The 18,287-nt window shown below is 45.1% G+C and overlaps 2 protein-coding genes across 2 annotated transcripts; one reads left to right on the top strand and one right to left on the bottom strand.

Moving 5' to 3' along the window:
* The first annotated feature begins 2,642 nt into the window (after positions 1-2,642).
* On the top strand, positions 2,643-6,351 carry LOC308572170 (olfactory receptor 4E1-like). Its single transcript, XM_081168132.1, has 2 exons — positions 2,643-2,754; positions 5,374-6,351. Exon 2 carries the CDS (start codon positions 5,388-5,390, stop codon positions 6,333-6,335), a length of 948 nt encoding a protein of 315 aa, XP_081024258.1. The 5' UTR covers positions 2,643-2,754; positions 5,374-5,387; the 3' UTR covers positions 6,336-6,351.
* Positions 6,352-12,103: 5,752 nt separating this feature from the next.
* LOC308572179 (olfactory receptor 4E2-like) lies at positions 12,104-13,042 on the bottom strand (the record flags this gene model as incomplete). The annotated part of the gene is made up of 1 exon (XM_081168145.1): positions 12,104-13,042. The coding sequence occupies one exon, from the start codon at positions 13,040-13,042 to the stop codon at positions 12,104-12,106; it is 939 nt and encodes a 312-aa protein (XP_081024271.1).
* Between the last annotated feature and the right edge of the window lie 5,245 nt (positions 13,043-18,287).

The raw sequence follows: 18,287 nt of genomic DNA, 5'->3' as shown, positions 1-18,287 counted from the left end.
TAAACTTACACATGCATCCATGACTTGCACGCTTTAGCTTGGATTTCAAACTATTTTGTGGAGGGGAGGGCTTATGCTTGCTGCATTTTGGTGCAGAAACTGTGCAGGGAATCTAACAAAATCCCTGCAGCCGCCTGAAACAACTGAAGGATTTCACCATGTTACTTTAAAAGTCTATACGGGAGAGGCAGTGTGGCTAGGGGAAGGTTGTCACTCAGCAGTAGAGAACCTGCTTTGCATTCAGAAGGTCCCAGAATCAATTCCTGGCATCTCCAGACAAAGCTTTTACAGTGGTACCTCTGGTTAAGAACATAACTCATTCCGAAGGTCCGTTCTTAACCTGAAACTGTTCTTAACCTGAGGTACCACTTTAGCTAATGGGGCCTGCCGCGCCGACGCTGCACGCTTTCTGTTCTCATCCTGAAGCAAAGTTCTTAAACCCGAGGTACTACTTCCGGGTTAGGGACATGGGTAGCACTGTGGGTTAAACCACAGAGCCTAGGACTTGCCGATCAGAAGGTCAGCGGTTCGATCCCCACGACGGGGTGAGCTCCTGTTGCTCGGCCCCTGCTCCTGCCAACCTAGCAGTCTGAAAGCATGTCAAAGTGCAAGTAGATAAATAGGTACCACTCCGGCGGGAAGTTAAACGGCGTTTCCGTGCGCTGCTCTGGTTCGCCAGAAGCGGCTTAGTCATGCTGTCCACATGACCCGGAAGCTGTACGCCGGCTCCCTTGGCCAATAAAGCAAGATGAGCGCCGCAACCCCAGAGTCAGCCACAACTGGACCTAATGGTCAGGGGTCCCTTTACCTTTACCTTTTGCTACTTCCGGGTTACCGGAGTCTGTAACCTGATGAGTTTGTAACCCAAAGCGTTTGTAACCCGAGGTACCACTGTATTCATTTAATAAGATTCATATACTGCTTAGGTTTTTTTTTAAAAAAATCTCTACACAGTTTACACAGAATAGTATATAATATTCGTTTTTTTAAATGGCAGTAAAAGCAGAAAGATGTAGCAAAATTACGGAAATGTAAATGCAAAAGATTTTTAAAGCAAATGCACTGCACATAATAAAATTACATGCCTGTGTAGGCTTGCCTATTTTTAGCAGACATTAACAGCACCAAGGAAATGCCCGCCTAATATCCAGGGGCAGGGAGTTCCAGAGAACAGGCACACTAAAAATCAAGCCTTCATTAAGTGTGAAACAGGCACTTGGCAATGTGGCACTTGTAAATGTGCCTGCCCCATAGAAAGAAAGGTTCTTCCAGACCAGCATACCTTTTTTGGAGGTATATCCTGCATCATGTGCTAACTTTAGAGAGCCAGTGTGGTGTAGTGGTTAAGAGCGGTAGTCACGTAATCTGGGAAACCGGTCCTCCACATGCAGCTGCTGGGTGACCTTGGGCCAGTCACACTTCTTTGAAGTCTCTCAGCCCCACTCACCTCACAGAGTGTTTGTTGTGGGGGAGGAAGGGAAAGGAGAATGTTAGCCGCTTTGAGACTCCTTAAAGGGAGTGAAAGGCGGGATATCAAATCCAAACTCTTCTTCTTCTTCTTCTTCTTCTTCTTCTTCTTCTTCTTCTTCTTCTTCTTCTTCTTCTTTCTGCATGCAATGAGTTTTCCCCCTATAGAGGACCTGCAATCTGAAGTGGTATAGACTGGGTGATCAGTAGAGGGTCAGCCAAACTCAAACATTGTTGGATCTCCCAGCCATACTTTGTTTCCTTTCAGGCTTTTATTCTGCCTCTGAAAACCAGTTCTTGGGAATCCCAAGTGGGGAGAGAACTGTGATTCTCAAGTCCTGCTTGCAGGCTTCCTGGAAGCATCTCTTGGTTACCTGTGAGAATGGGATATTGAAGAAGATGGGCTTTTGGCCTAATCCACCCACCTTTGGTTAAAATGATCTAGCTAGTGATCCTCACTGCATCCCCTGTTCTAGACCTGTGCCATGAATGGAGTTAGACTGGCTGAGTTTCCGTTGTGCAATTATGGCCAATTGTTGTGTTGTTCTCTGTCCAAATTGACACACGATTCCTCAAAACCTAAGAGGGCTTGTTAAACGACGCCAGGCTTAACTTTGACGTTTCTAAAACTTTGGGGCAACTTGCGTAAGACCTCCCCCGTGACTTAATTGTGAGAACTTCAGCTTGCAATCCTTGCTTTGATGCTCCAATTGGTGTTACACATTCTTGGCTATGACAGAATAAGAAGCATATTGAGGGAGGAAAAGCATAAAGGATCTCCAGAGCTGGCAACGAGAGGAGGCAAAGCAACATGTCATGAGTCTTTTTGCTTCCCTTACTTATGGGTTGGGTAGTCCTTACTTTAACCACAACTCCTTAGGTCTCTCAAGAAACGAAACTTGAATGAAACTGAAGACTTGGATTCTTTCTATATTTGAATTATGCCAAAGGAAAACCAAAATGTAGAGACCTGATCTGGATCTAAACTTCATGTTAGTTTAGAGGCAATCTATATGCAGGATTATTCATTTGGCCCAAGACTACACTTTATAGTAGCAATTTTATACAAAGCAAATTCAGCTAGGACTGTCTTAGAAAGGCAGCCTGGAAGAATCAAAATGCGCTTTGAAGAGAGTGTAGAAATTACAAGTTCTTCTCTCTGATTCCCTTGAGCTGATCTGCGTGGCCTTCAGAGGCAGTCAGAAGAAACTGTTTTTAAATTGAACATTAGACGCTTGTCCAAAAATATCTCCACCCTAAGAATCTCCAGCACCTCCAGAAAGAAATGTAAGTGACATTTTATTCATTCAGTTGCAGAAGGGAGGGTTTGGGATTCTGTGAGTGGATGCACAGCATTCCCTGAAAGCACATATAATGCACATTTAAAGTGCATTAATTCCCCCCCCCCCCCAAGAATCCTGAGAACTGTCATTTGTTAAGGATGCTGGGAATTGCAGCTGTGCAAGAGGGAAACTACAGTTTCTAGGATTTGTTGGGGAAGTCATGTGCTTTCAATGTGTGCAGGATGTGGTTTAAATCTATCCTATGGATTTGACCAGATCTTAAATGAACAAAACTTCTCTGTTGAAATTCTATATGGAAACATACTCGAAATCACACCTGTCACTGAGGTCCAAAACTGGGACAAATTAGCCAAGTCCTAGCAGTTGTTAATTTTTAAGTGGGTGTCAATGCATTGTTCATCAAGGGAGCCGTGTGTATTCTTCATTTGCACTACCCAAATGCAGAAATGAGATCCAGCATAATGAGAATAACATGCAGGCAAAATAGCACACAAAATTGCATATGTTAGGAGAAATTTGCACAAAAATCCTGGTGACTTTTCGCAGGGACCTTTTTGTAAAGGAAAAAAAATCATGAACCGATCCAGAAATGTGGAGAAATGAATTTAGGACTCAAAAATGGAAAAACTGAGAGAAACTGAAATTGAGCAATTCATCCATCATTAGACTGAACTATTGCCATCTTGAGGGGCACACTTCCTTCCTTCCTTCCTTCCTTCCTTCCTTCCTTCCTTCCTTCCTTCCTTCCTTCCCTCCCTCCCTCCTCTCTCTTCTTTGCTCTTTCTGTTCTGTCATTTGCTGTAGTGTCCTTTGCATGGGCTGCTGCTGTTTTACTGTTTTTTTTGGGGGGGGGGTTGTAGGTTTTTTTAGGATTGCTAGGGAGCAATCCTATGCACAAGGAGCTGGTTGGTGTAAATTAAGCCAGCCTAAAGTTACACCCTTTATAACGGGAAGGTAAACGGCGTTTCCGTGTGCTGCGCTGGTGCCGGTTGCCGGAGCAGCTTCGTCACGCTGGCCACGTGACCCGGACGTGTCTGTGGACAGCGCTGGCTCCCGGCCTCTAGAGTGAGATGAGCGCACAACCCTAGAGTCTGTCAAGACTGGCCCGTACGGGCAGGGGTACCTTTACCTTTACCTTTAAAGTTTACCTTTACCTTTAAAGTTACACCAGATCCAACCCCGGTTCAGCAGCTGGGTTCCCACTGCAGGTCTGCCTAGATCTAGCAGAGGGGAAACAAGCCTTTAAAACAGTAGTTTACACCAGATTCCCTGGTTACATGATCGAGCGGAATTTTCTAAGGATCCAGCCTAGGTCCCCCACTCTCTGGTCCCACCACACTGCACAAAGACCCCCTTTTGGGCACTTACACCGGCCTCAACTTAGCCAGCTGTGCTGGGAAATTATGCCAGTATATCTCTGGCTGAACCCAGGTTGGGAATCAGCCAGGTGAGGTGGAGATCCTCTGCATCTTAAGCCACTCATACCAGCAGATCTTGCCACAGGACTGCCCCTTTGCCCCTGTTATTTGTTTTTATCTAGCCTTCTTAATCATGGTCAAAGTGGATGACGCCTTTTTTTTCCTGAGCCTCCTCAGGTAAGCTATGACTCAGAAGGTGGCATATCCATAAATCTATCAATAGAAATAAGTATATCTTTTCCCCCCTCCTCATAGTAGGGGCATAGCAGAGAGGATGGAATTAACCCTCCTCTCTCCCACTGCCTTAGCCCCAAACTAGATCTGAACTCTGCGGCTGGTTTTTAAAATTATTATTATTTATACATTTCACTGATTTGACAATCATTTTGACATTTTAAAACATGGGTAGGCAAACTAAGGCCCAGGGGCCGGATCCAGCCCAATCGCCTTCTAAATCTGGCCTGCGGATAGTCCGGGAATCAGCGTGTTTTTACATGAGTAGAAAGTGTCCTTTTATTTAAAATGCATCTCTGGGTTATTTGTGGGGGATAGGAATTCATTCATTTTTTGTTTTTTCCCCAAAATATAGTCCGGCCGCTCACAAGGTCTAAGCGACCCTGCTGAAAAAGTTTGCTGACCCCTGTTTTAAAACCTGACTTCCTTCCACCTCTTTCTGTGGTTTCTTAAATTTATTTTTAATATCTTCTGCATATCCAAATTCACTTAACTTGTTTATTTATCTTCTTTCAATATATACTCTTACGTAACTGTGGGTTATTACAATAATCCTGCCAGTGTTTTTATCTGTTTACTGTAAATGTTCAATAAACCATTTCTATTCTTTTATCAAAAGTTTGTTATCTTGATTACTTATTCATCCGGTACATTTCACCATTTCTGCATATTCCGTAAGTTTTTGGATCCATTCTTCCTTTGCTGGGAGTCTGCGGCTGGTTTTTTTAGCTTAAAAAAAAAAAAAAAATCAAGGTTTCTGAATGCCACGTAACACTAATCACAGGCAAAAGTAGATTTCAACTTCCTTTTCCTTTAAAAAAACAAATCAGGTCCCCTCTCCTCTTCCTGTGTATTTGGGGTGGTTCTGTGTGTTTTCACCCAAAGAGACTCCAGGCCAATCAGAATTTCAGTTTCTCATCCTCCCTGTTTCTGTCCTGCATCCCTTCCAGCCTCCAGCACAGAGATGGATGCAGTACCAGAGAATGTCACTACGGTGAAGACATTTGTCCTGTCAGGCTTGACCACTAGCCACAGCACCGAACTGGCGCTCTTCGTTTTCTTCACAGCTATCTACTCCCTGATCCTAGTTGGCAACGTTCTCATCGTCGTCACCATTATCTACGACCAACATCTTCACACACCCATGTATTTCTTCCTCAGCAACCTCTCCTTCATCGACGTCTGCCATTCTTCCGTGGTCATGCCCAAAATGCTCGCCGACTTCCTAGCGGAGACGAAGACCATCTCCTTTGGGGAATGCATAGCCCAGATGTTCTTCCTCCACCTCTTCGCTTGCACGGAGATCTTCCTCCTCACCATCATGGCCTACGACCGCTACGCCGCCATATGCAATCCCCTCCATTACGGCACCATCATGAGCCGCCGGGTCTGCCTCCAGTTGGCTGTGGCCATGTGGCTGGGTGGTTTGCTGCACTCCATAGCCCTGACACTGTTGACGCTCAATGTGCCCTACTGCGGTCCCAACAGCATCGACAACTTCTTCTGCGATGTCCCTTTGGTCATCAAACTGGCCTGCGCCAACACTTACGTCTTCGAAATCCTCATCGTCTCCAACTCGGGGGTGATCTCGGTGGTCTGCTTTGTTGTTCTGGTGGTCTCCTACGTTGTCATCCTCGTTTCCCTGAGGAACCGCTTCTCTGAAGGGCGGCGGAAGGCTCTGTCGACTTGTGCTGCTCACCTAACAGTGGTCACCTTATTCCTGGGCCACTGCATCTTCATCTACCTCAGACCGGCCAAGAGTTTGGCTGCGGACAAGGTGGTTTCTATCTTCTTCACGGCGGTCACCCCTCTGCTCAACCCGGTCATCTACACCCTTAGGAACGAGGACATGATGAATGCCCTGAACAAGCTGCGAGGCCGACAGGTCAATCTGGAAGGCAAAGGGCATTAGGAGGAAGAGGGGTGAAATGGTGCATTCATAAAAGCGCAAAGCTGCTTTATTTCGAACATCATTTGCAAACTAGTAAGAAGGAACAGCTTTTGACCACAATCAGCAAACAATATTTCATATCGAACTCGGGTATACCCCAGGATTCAGCAGTGGATATGAAACCTTGGTTTTACTGGATTTATTTCAGTGCAGGCTCCCTACTGATCTTTGGAACTCCCTGCCTATTAACATCAAGCAGGTCCCTTCACTGTACTCTTTTCAACATTTGCTAATATATGTACCATATTTTTTGCTCTATAAGACTCACTTTTTCCCTCCTAAAAAGTAAGGGGATATGTGTATGCATCTTATGGAGCGAATGCAGGCTGCGCAGCTATCCCAGAAGCCAGAACACCAAGAGGGATTGCTGCTTTCACTGCGCAGCTATCCCTCTTGCTATTCTGGCTTCTGAGATTCAGAATATTTTTTTTCTTGTTTTCCTCCTCCAAAAACTAGGTGTGTCTTGTGGTCTGGTGCATCTTATAGAGCGAAAAATATGGTATATATTTCAGGCAAGCCTAGCTAGAAATGTAGAATGTTGACATGTTCTTTAATCTGGTTTTTAGCTTGTCGATTTTAATTATTTTTTATATGTGCTAAATAGTTGTTTTTAAATGTTGTTTTTTAACTGATGATTTCATTATTTTATTCCTTTTGTAAAATGCTTTGAGGAGGTTTCTTAAAATCTTCATGAAGTCAATCAATAAAATGCCCTTCAGAGTCTGCGGCCACATCCGCACCATATATTTAAAGCAGACTTGCTCCACTTTAACCCTCGTGGCTTTCCTCAAAGAATATTGGAAACTGTAGTTTCTTAAGAGTTCTGGGAATGATAGCTCTGTGTGGGGTCTCTCAACCAACTACACTTCCCAGGGTTCTTTGGGGGAAAGTTGTGGCTGTTAAAGTGGTATAAATATGTTTTTAATCCAAGGTGCGCTTACAATCTGTGCCTGCTCCATGATGGACCTTTACAAATGGAGGGGTGGGACCATAAAAGCCAGGGGCCTAATGTGGCCCTCCAAACTTCTCTGCCTGGCCCTTGAGTCTCTTCCTAGGCCATAATCCCTCTTCAGCCATTCCTCTCTCCTCAGGCCATGGCCTTCACCTGTTCTACTTCACACTATCCTTGAGTGGTTTTGTCTTGCTGGAATTTGCCCTTGAGCTCTGATAATGCCTGGTTGGAGACCAGAGGGGGTGTGAAAGCATCTGTAGGAAGTAGCCCAATGTAGCAAGGTAAAATTCATCATATGCTGCTTGGCCCATTATCAAACCCTCCAAGTGTCCCGATTTTCCAGGGACAGTCCTGGAATTACAAAAGCCATCCCGGCTTCTGATTTGATCCTGGAATGTCCCTATTTCATTTCCCCCTGCTGCTGCTGAGCTCAGGGAGGAGAATGACATGGTGCTTGTTCTCAGCTCCTATTGCCTCTCCACAGCTGCCACTGCCGGCCTCCTTTCTCAGACAGCTTGTAGCGGTTGCTGGAGAGCAGGTGAGGAGGAGAAGAGACCACTGCCACCAAGGACCATGAGGAACTGGCTCTGAGGGGCAGGCAGAGGGCAGAGCCGTCCTGGGTGGGAAGAAAGGAGGAGTGGAGCACAAGGAGTCTTGATGTTTATTTTTAAAATGCTTTGTTAATTGTGCCCTTTCCTAATATTTATTTATTCATGCCCTGTTTCTCTTTTTGTCAATCTACCGAAGAATAAAATAAAATCGGGGTGAAGGGGTTTTCTCAGGATGATGGAAGTAGTGGCACTTGCCCTTCTTCTGATAGGAAATGCTCTGCCAGGGCAGGTGGGCAATAAATGGGGGGTTGAGGAGGGTCAGTTGGAGTAGAGTGAGAAATGTCCCTATTTTCATCTGAGGGATGTTGGCATTATGCCTCTGGCTCTTCCCACCACCACTGGAATGTGGCCCTCTGGCACACCAGGCACATCCAGGTTCAGGTGCATTATGATGACATCATCACCGCAGGCCAGGTCCTGGATGCTTCAAACCTCGCTTCAGCCTTCATGCCATGAGTTCTAAACAAAGGTGGAGGGATGGCTCAAAGAATCTTCTTCATGGCATAGAAGATGCCAGTTTCACTCAGGCCTTGGATACTACACTTGCCACTAGAGTTACCAGGACTCCTGACGCTCAGATTTTGGAGGGGCTGGTTGCTCAGGGATGGTGCCTGTTGCAGTAAGGGCAAATCCTGAAGGCACATGTTGAGATAGATGATAGATAGATAGATAGATAGATAGATAGATAGATAGATGATAGATAGATAGATAGATAGATAGATAGATAGATAGATAGATAGATAGATGACAGATGACAGATGACAGATGACAGATAGATAGATAGATGATAGATAGATAGATAGATAGATAGATAGATAGATAGATGGATAGATGATAGATAGATAGATAGATAGATCATAGATAGATAGATAGATAGATAGATAGATAGATAGATAGATGACAGATGACAGATAGATAGATGATAGATAGATAGATAGATAGATAGATAGATGATAGATAGATAGATAGATAGATAGATAGATAGATAGATGATAGATAGATAGATAGATAGATAGATGATAGATAGATAGATAGATAGATAGATAGATGATAGATAGATAGATAGATAGATAGATAGATAGATGATAGATAGATGATAGATAGATAGATAGATAGATAGATAGATAGATAGATAGATAGATAGATGATAGATAGATAGATAGATGATAGATAGATAGATAGATAGATAGATAGATAGATAGATAGATAGATGATAGATAGATGATAGATAGATAGATAGATAGATGATAGATGATAGATACACACACACACACACACGAGGGGAGGCATGTAACTCATTGGTCAAGTAGGTAGCCAATAGGCTGTCCTCCACATATTATTTGAACATCCCAACTCTCATCAACTCCACTCTACATAGTTGGTGGTCAGGACTCATGGGGTTGTAATTAGGGTTTGCCATACAACGTTGTTGACCATTTTTCTTAGGGGGGCACACAAAGTTGTTGAGCCTTGGGCTTTGGGGTATTTTTGACGTGCTCTTCTTAAAAAGTTGCCGTAGTTGCCATACGTTCAGGTTTTTGCCAATTCGGACACCATTCAACAATGTTATTTCCAGACATGTCCAGGAAAACTCAGATGTATGGCCATCTTAGTAGTAATCCATCAACATCTGGAGCAACACAAGTGAGCCCCCTTTGCCCTAAGACCTAGCAGTCCTATTTGCACGAGCCTGTGTGGTGCATCCAAGGTAGCTAAATATCTTGGGAGCTGGAGGTCAAGACTGGGGAACCTGTGGCCCTTCAGATGGCTTGCAACTTTCACCACCACCCCACCTAACCATGGCCTGCTTTGGCTGCAGCTGATGGGAGTTGGAGTCCCACAACATCTAGAAGCCATATGTTCACTTCCCCCTTGGTTGATGAAAACCAAAAACCTTAACACCCACTCACTGCTCACTATCAGTATTGCTAAAGGGTCAAAGGTTGCTTTGGGCTTTGGAACACAATGGACCCACAAATGGGGTGAAGGGGAAAGATGTCTCCAAAGGAAGATGCAAAGCATTGCCGTTATCTATGTCTCTTTCCATTTTTGGTTGCAGTTCCAAGGGGGTGACTCGGGCGTACACGTTTCTGCACCTATGTGCCACCTCCAGAATGTAACCCCTGTGCAAGACACGATCGTACTGTAAACAAAACATTGAGGCCTTTGTAATGTTTGCATGTAGCTTATCTTAGAGACAGTGATATGAGGAGACCAGAACCATCCCTGGTTCCATGTAGATGAGGGATAGGGAACAATTTTCAGCACACAATTGCCTTCTGGGTGCCATATGCCAGAAGTGGGCAGAGCCAGAGGCAAAAGTGGGTGGGGCATTGAATATAAATGTTCCCTGGTTTCTCTACATTCCCCACCTCTATCCAGGTAAACCAAAGACATCATAGAGTTCAAGGGGACACTCTAGCCAGGTAAAAACCACTCTAGGGACTCAGCTATACAGCTGCAAATATAACGTTTTAAATGCGCTTTAAGTGTATTATACAAATGTGACACTAGATGGTGATGGTGGGCTTATGGCAAATTCAATATATTTTTCAAAACTTTTTTTTTTTAGCATTTTTGCAGCGTTTCTTTGTATGTGTCTAGATTCCACCTAGGAGAATAAAGTAAGGTCAGTGGTGGGAGTGATCTGGGGAGTTGGGGTGTGGCTGAATAGGGGGAGTGGCCTGCAGAGTATCCCAGGAGCCAGATACAGTGGTCCAGGGGCCACATTTGCCCCTCCCTCCACCATAAGGTTTCCCGTCTCTAGCCTACACTGACTACTAGTGGACTGAGATCTCCTCCAACCCTACCTAGAAATGCCAGGGTTTGAACCCAAGACCTCTTGCGTATACAAAGCATCTGCACCCCCAACTAAAACACCCACTAAAACACCAACTCTTTTTGCTGGCTCATCTCACCCTTCCTGTTCAGCTTTCATTAGTACAAAAGGGATATTCCTCTCTCACACACACACATGATCCTTGCTATTCTTTACATCGAGAGATCATTTGGCCCCTGTCTGCGTCATGTCGTCCCACAGCAAGAAAAGAAAAAGGAAGTCTTCTTTGCTCTAATCAACTCCCCCTGGAACCTATTAAAAGTTTCTTTGATGAGGAACGGTGGATGATGAAACTTCACCAGCAAGTTTCTAAGGTTTTAATTAAACGAAGACAGAAGTTTTCGTGAGGTGGAAGAGTGATGGGCAAAAGTGCATGAGAAACTTCATAAAAGACTGTGAAGAAGGAGCGGGGGTGGAGGGAGAGATCTGCTTAAAGTGTTATATTGGGGAAGGAATAAACCTTGCAATCTGTGTTTTGTTTTGAATTTAATGTCCCTGCCATCCAAATGAGACTGTCTCAAGCTGTTGAGTCCCAAACAGAGATGCTGTGGAGAGGCTAGTTTGACCTGGGAAGTTTTACCTCAGTCTTTGGAAGGGAAGAACACCTAGTAAAGAGAGGGAAATTCTCTGTGCATGGTCAGAGGCATTCCTTCCATTTGCTGCCGCTTTTGAAATTGCACATTCATTTGAGGGGGGGAGATTGAACTCTGGCATGATCAAACTTCAGGGAAAGTCCACTGCTAACCTAGATGGATCAGTTTAGTATTCGTATTGATATCATGTTGTATTTGATATCATATCATGTATCATTCGTATTTGATATCATGTTGTTGATGCTAGTCTGCCCTTCACCCTAACATCCCAGCATACAGGCTGCCATAGAGAATCAAACATTTGTTTATGGAATAAACAAACAAAGAAAGAATATTTCATTTATTATTTATTCATCGCTTGCCTTTACAGCCCACCTTTTCCTCCAGGGAGCTCAACGTGGCATACATGGTTCTTCCCCTCCTCACTTAATCCCCATAAAAACTCTGTGAGGTAGGTTAGGCTGAAAGGTGTTGACTGGGCCATGACATCCAGTGAGTTTCATGGCGCCCTTCCTGTGGTCTCCCAGGGCCTAGTCCGAGGCTCTAACCACTACACCACACTGGTTCTCTTCTACCATAGGTCCACCTAGCTCAATATTATCTACACAAGGGCTCTCTAAGGTATCAGGCAGGGAACCTCTCCCAACCCTACCTGGAGGGGAAATGGGAAGCTGAGAGAAAGCAAAACTGACAGATTCACCATCTGTACCATCTGCCAAGAGGAGGACAGCCGCTCATTTCCTCAAAGAGAAGACCTTCCGGTCCCTGAGTTTCTTCATGGCGTGCTTCACCTCTTCGTTCCTCAGCGTGTAGATGACCGGGTTAAGCACGGGAGTCACCACGGTGTAGAAGACAGCCACCACTTTCTCCATGGAGAAGTTCAAGACAGGGTGGGTGTAAAGGACAAGGCAAGGCCCCAGGAACAGCACCACGACAAGGAGGTGGGCAGCACAGGTGGAGAGGGCCTTGCGCCTCCCCTCGGCGGTCCTCCCTCTTAGCGATACCAGGATGATGATGTAGGAAGCCAGGAGAGCCAAGAAACAAACCAAGGAGATCATGCCACTATTGGACACAATCAGTAGCCCTGTCAAGTAAGTGTCAGTGCAGGCCAACTTGATGACAGGGGGAACATCGCAGAAAAAGCTGTCTATGACATTAGGGCCGCAATACGGGAGGCGGATGGTGAGGACAGTCTGCACCAAGGAATGAACCATGGCTCCCACCCACAGGGCGCCCACCAACCAGACGCAGACCTTCAGGCTCATGATAGACATGTACTGCAGCGGGTGGCAGATGGCAACATAGCGGTCATAGGCCATAATAGTTAGGAGGAAGATCTCAGCACAGGCGCTGAGGTGGAGGAAGAAGAGCTGGGCTATGCAGCCGCCAAAGGAGATGGTCTTCCGGGCAAACAGGAAGTCGTGGAGCATCTTTGGCGCAGTGACGGAGGAATGGCAGATGTCGATGAAAGAGAGGTTGCCCAGGAAGAAGTACATGGGGGTGTGGAGACTCCGGTCGCAAACCACGGTCACTATGATGAGGAAGTTACCTGCTAGGATGAGCAGGTAGATGATAGAGAAGATAGCAAACAAAGCCATCTCAAGTCGCCGCCGGTTGCCAGTCAACCCCAAGAACACAAAATGGGTCACTGTGGTGTGGTTTAGACTATCCATTTAAACAGAGCAGAGGGAGGTCCATGCGACGAACCTGAACACAGAGGGGGAAAGCACAGATTGTCTATATATTTGACTATAAAATACTGTATTGGCCCGAAGATAAGCCACACTTTTTTCCCCAAATTCCGACCGTGAAATGTTAAAGTGCGGCTTAAATTCGCAACCTTACAAAAACTGGTTTTTACGATATCGCTGCTGAAACAGACATACGGCAAAACGGAACCAAAAAAAATGTTTTCTTGCCGATTTGCGAGCTTGAGACTGTTGTGCAATTAACCCATAGGATTTTCTTCTACATTTGCCATTTAGGGTGTGAGTGCCTGTGGAATTGTAGCAACTGAATAGCAATTTGCAATTTTAGCGATCGTGCAGTAACTTCTGCGGGCTTGAAAGATCAAAGACTTAAGTTGGCTTGGAGTTACAATTCTACCAACTGCAGCGATTTTCAGCCTGTAACCCAATTTTAAGGGAGCGGCTTATATTTGGGTATTGTCTTTTTTTCTTTTCACCCCTTGAATTTTAAAGGTGCGGCTTATTTACAGGTGCGGCTTATATTCTGGCCAATACGGTAATTTATATTGTACATCCTACATCATTGACTGTTTCCTCAGAGACTGGACACTAGGCAAAGCTGGCCGGAGACATTTTGGTTACGGCAAAGGGAAAAGATATTTCCTCCCCGCATTCCATGTACAAAAATGCCAGAGCTGCCTTTGTATACCATATTTTTCGCCCCATAGGGCGCACCTAGTTTTTTTGGAGGGAAATAAAGAAAAAAAATTATTCCCCCCCCCAGGTGCGGGGCTGGGGTGGGGGAAGCCCGAGCTTCCCCCGACCCCAGCCCCCAGAACAGGCTGCTATCCGCAAGCTCTCCCACGGCTAGCGGAGAGCTTCCTGAAGCCTGGAGAGCGAGAGGGATCGGTGCGCACCAACCCCTCTCGCTCTCCAGCCTTCAGTAAAAGCCTGCATTCGCCCCATAGGACGCACACACATTTCCCCTTCATTTTTGGAGGGGGAAAAGTGCGTCCTATAGGGCGAAAAATACGGTATAAGGCTGCATGCACACGGTACATTTAAAGCACATTCACAGCATGAAAGCTGCTGCATTAGTTTAGAGAAAAAGTGAGTAAAAGGGAACATGATAGAGATGCAGACAATTACCATATTTTCCCGTGCATAAGACACCCCCCCATGTATAAGACCACCCCTAATTTTTTTTAACCCAAAATTAAGAAATTAAGTTGTTTAGCTTTTCGGGGGGGGGTCACTTCTGCCAATTGCTCACCCGCCTGCCCGCCACTGCCAATTGCTTGCCACAGCCACAACCAATTGCATACCTCGCCACAGCTGCCAATTGTCTGCCCGCTCACCGCCACCATCAGCCCACCTGCCCACTTGCCACAGCCACCAATCACCTGCCCAATCGCCGCTGCCATTCTCCTGCTCGCTGCTGCCATTAATCGCACGTCCCCCCTCTGCATTCACTATCCATGTATATGACGACACCCAATTTTTGCCTAATTTTGCTTAGCAAAAAGCATCGTCTTATACACGGGAAAATACAGTATGCATAATGCTGAGAAAACGGGTACAGAAAGGTTTTCCTCTTCTCTTATAACACTGCAACTTGTGGGCACACAATGTACCTGAACGTTGGAAGGCTAAAGATGTATAAAAGAAAGAACTTTTTTTTTTCCATATGGTGCATGGTTAAACTATGGAGCTCATTCCCACTGGAGGCCGTGATGGTCACCAACTTGGATAGCTTTAGAAGATCAGACTAATTCATGGAGAAGGCTTTTAACAGCTACTAGCTGTGGTGTTTATGCTCTGCTTCCTGAGCTTGAGGCAATAGGCTTCTGAATACCAGTTGATGGAAACCGCAGGAGAGGAGAGTGCTTTTGTACTGGGCTGCTGCTTGTGGGTTTCCCACAGGCATCTGGGTGGCTGCTGTGAAAACAGGATGCTTAACTAGAGTCCTACATTCATATCAGACCCTCCAAGTGTCCCTATTTTCCAGAGACAGTCCTGGATTTACAGAAGCCATCCCGGTTTCTGATTTGATCCTGGAAGACCCTGCTTTTCCTTAAAGGTAAAGGTAAAGGTACCCCTGCCCGAACGGGCCAGTCTTGACAGACTCTGGGGTTTGTGCGCCCATCTCACTCTATAGGCCGTGGGCCAGCGCTGTCCGGAGACACTTCCGGGTCACGTGGCCAGCGTGACAAAGCTGCATCTGGTGAGCCAGCGCAGCACACAGAACACCGTTTACCTTCCCACTGGTAAGCGGTACCTATTTATCTACTTGCACCCAGGGGTGCTTTCGAACTGCTAGGTTGGCAGGCGCTGGGACCGAGCAGCGGGAGCGCACCCCGCCGCGGGGATTCGAACCGCCGACCTTGCTTTTCCTTAGGAAGTCCCTATTTTCATCAGAGAAATGTTGGAGGGTATAGTAGGACGTCCCTATTTTTATTGGAGGGTATGAAGTTACATGACCCCCCCCCAAACCAAGGCGATAAGTTACTATACAATTTTAGAAGACGACTGAAGGCAGCCCTGGATAGGGAAGTTGTTTAATGTTTTATGATGTTCTTATATGTGTTGTAAGTTGCCCAGAGTGACTGGGGCAACCCAGTCAGATGGGCAGGGTATATTATTATTATTATTATTATTATTATTATTATTATTATTATGGACATCCCTATTTTCATCCAAGAAATGTTGGAGGGTATGTCAGATGACTTCCCCACAAAAGAATCCTGGGAATGGTGGTTTGTTAAGGGTACTGGGAATTGTAGTTCTGTGGGGTGTAAACTACAGCTCCCATGATTGGGAGAAGTCATGTGCTTTTAATGTATGGTGTGTACACAGCCTTACCTCAGTCTCCTCCACTGCGCTTGAGGGCAGCAAGCTAGCTTAGACACACACACATGCAAACACACAAACACAATGTGCCTCCAGACTGTCAGTATTTTGTGGGAGGGATTCAAGTGCCTAATAATGAGTAGATTATTAGTAGTAATAAGAAGTGGCTTAAAGTGCTCTGTTGCCCTAGTGCAGCAAATCCAGTTTAAGAAAGAAAGAAAGAAAGAAAGAAAGAAAGAAAGAAAGAAAGAAAGAAAGAAAGAAAGACACTTTTCTGGTTAAGAAAGTGGCAGGGAAGTGCATTAAAAAATATAGAATGATCAAATGCTTAATGGAAAGATGTATAAACACGCTGTATGCAAATCCAAATGAAAACAGGATCAGTGCTTTTTTCTGGGGGATGTAGGGGCACGCATACCTCTAAACATTTTGTGAATCTTTGTACTTTTGTCCATTTACTGTATTTATTTTTCCTGATTTGAACTATAAAATGGTGATTTTCTTGAGAGTACCCCAAAACATTTGGGGGGGGAGCACTGAGCAGGATAAATGCTCATTTTCCTATAAAATTCCTGCAAGTAAATCAGAACAAATGCTTAATAAATGCAAAATATAATCTAACTTTTGCATAAGTGTTTTGCAAGCAAATCAGGGTGAATGCTCAATAAATAAGTAGTCTGCAGAAGCCAACACACACACACATGTAAACACACACACTAGGGACAGTAGCAAAATTCACTGCATGCATCCAACTGGCCCTTAATCTCCTGGTCCTATCTCTTTGCAAGACAGCCTTGCCTGCAGAAACATACTGCAGATTTCCCTGTACTGTACTGGTTGTGGTCGTTGTTCAGAATTTTTTTGGATAGGACAATATGTGCTGTGATACAATTTAATGATAATTTAATTTAGTCAGCTACTGTCATCATCTACCCTTGGTTTTAACTGTCTGCTAACTGACTGCTGCTATCATTCTGTTTAAACTTATTACGTTTCATGATTAATCCGTGCAAAAATGCAAACTGTGTTTTGTTGTTGTTTTCTTTTTCCTGGGCAAACTGTGTGGATGGGCTGTAGGGGGTCCATATGGACATCCTGATGAATGAACATCTAAACATGATTAGATCTCCCTTGACCTCACCTCGGCTCAGAAAACCTCAGGTGTCTTTCTCAAGGAGAAGTCTGTCTCTGTACTGGAGGAGCAAGTGGGTGGGATGGGCGTTTTGCAAAACCAGTGAAATGGGTCACACATTTGCTGCAGATGGTGACAGCAGCCATGAAATTAAAAGATGCCTGCTTCTTGGGAGAAAAGTGATGACAAACCTAGACAGCATCTTAAATAGCAGAGACATCACCTTGCCAACAAAGGTCCGTATAGTTAAAGCTACGCTTTTCCCAGTACAGTGGTACCTTGGGTTAAGAACTTAATTTGTTTTGGAGGTCTGTTCTTAACCTGAAACTGTTTTTAACCTGAAAGCACTACGTTAGCTAATGGGGCCTCCCGCTGCCACCGTACCGCTGCTGCGCGATTTCTGTTCTCATCCTGAAGCAAAGTTCTTGACCTGAGGTACTATTTCTGGGTTAGCGGAGTCTGTAACCTGAAGCGTCTGTAACCTGAATTGTCTGTAACCCCAGGTACCACTGTAGTGATGTATGGAAGTGAGAGCTGGACCATAAAGAAGGCTGATCGCCGAAGACTTGATGCTTTTGAATTATGGTGCTGGAGGAGACTCTTGAGAGTCCGATGGACTGTAAGAAGATCAAACCTATCCATTCTTAAGGAAATCAGCCCTGAGTGCTCACTGGAATGACAGATCCTGAAGCTGAGGCTCCAAGACTTTGGCTACCTCATGAGAAGAGAAGACTCCCTGGAAAATACCCTGATGTTGGGAAAGAAGGAGGGCACAAGGAGAAGGGGACGACAGAGGACAAGATGGTTGGACAGTGTTCTCAAAGCTACCAGCATGAGTTTGACCAAACTGCGGGAGGAAGTGGAAGACAGGAGTGCCTGGCATGCTCTGGCCCATGGGGTCATGAAGAGTCGGATACGACTAAATGACTAAACAACAACAATAAGTTGGTAATATGCTGGCTAGCTGTCAAGGGGGGAAAATGGAAAAGAACAGTAGCTGTGGAGAAGGAGCAGGTCTATTACCTCTTCATTCTCGCTAGAACAGACAGTAACCTGAGGCAAGATGCCTACTTCATGCATACTTCATTGGGCAATTACAAGCTCACTGGATTTTCAACCAGCTCTGGACTGGCCATTAAAAAAGTAAACAGTAACATTGTTTTCAAAAAGCTAAAAGACCAGATTGGGGATAGTTACATTTAGTAAAGTGAGAACTGAAGCAGAATGGTCCAGGTGATAAGTTCACCG

This window comes from Podarcis bocagei (genome assembly GCF_964188305.1).
Source record: "Podarcis bocagei genome assembly, chromosome: 13".
NCBI lineage: Eukaryota > Metazoa > Chordata > Lepidosauria > Squamata > Lacertidae > Podarcis > Podarcis bocagei.
Note: the sequence above shows the minus strand (reverse complement) of the source record. Positions and strands in the feature narration are given on the sequence as shown.

Bases quoted from the DNA above. Each gene is read 5' to 3' on its own strand.
- LOC308572170 (XM_081168132.1), top strand. From the start codon at position 5,388: ATGGATGCAGTACCAGAGAATGTCACTACGGTGAAGACATTTGTCCTG.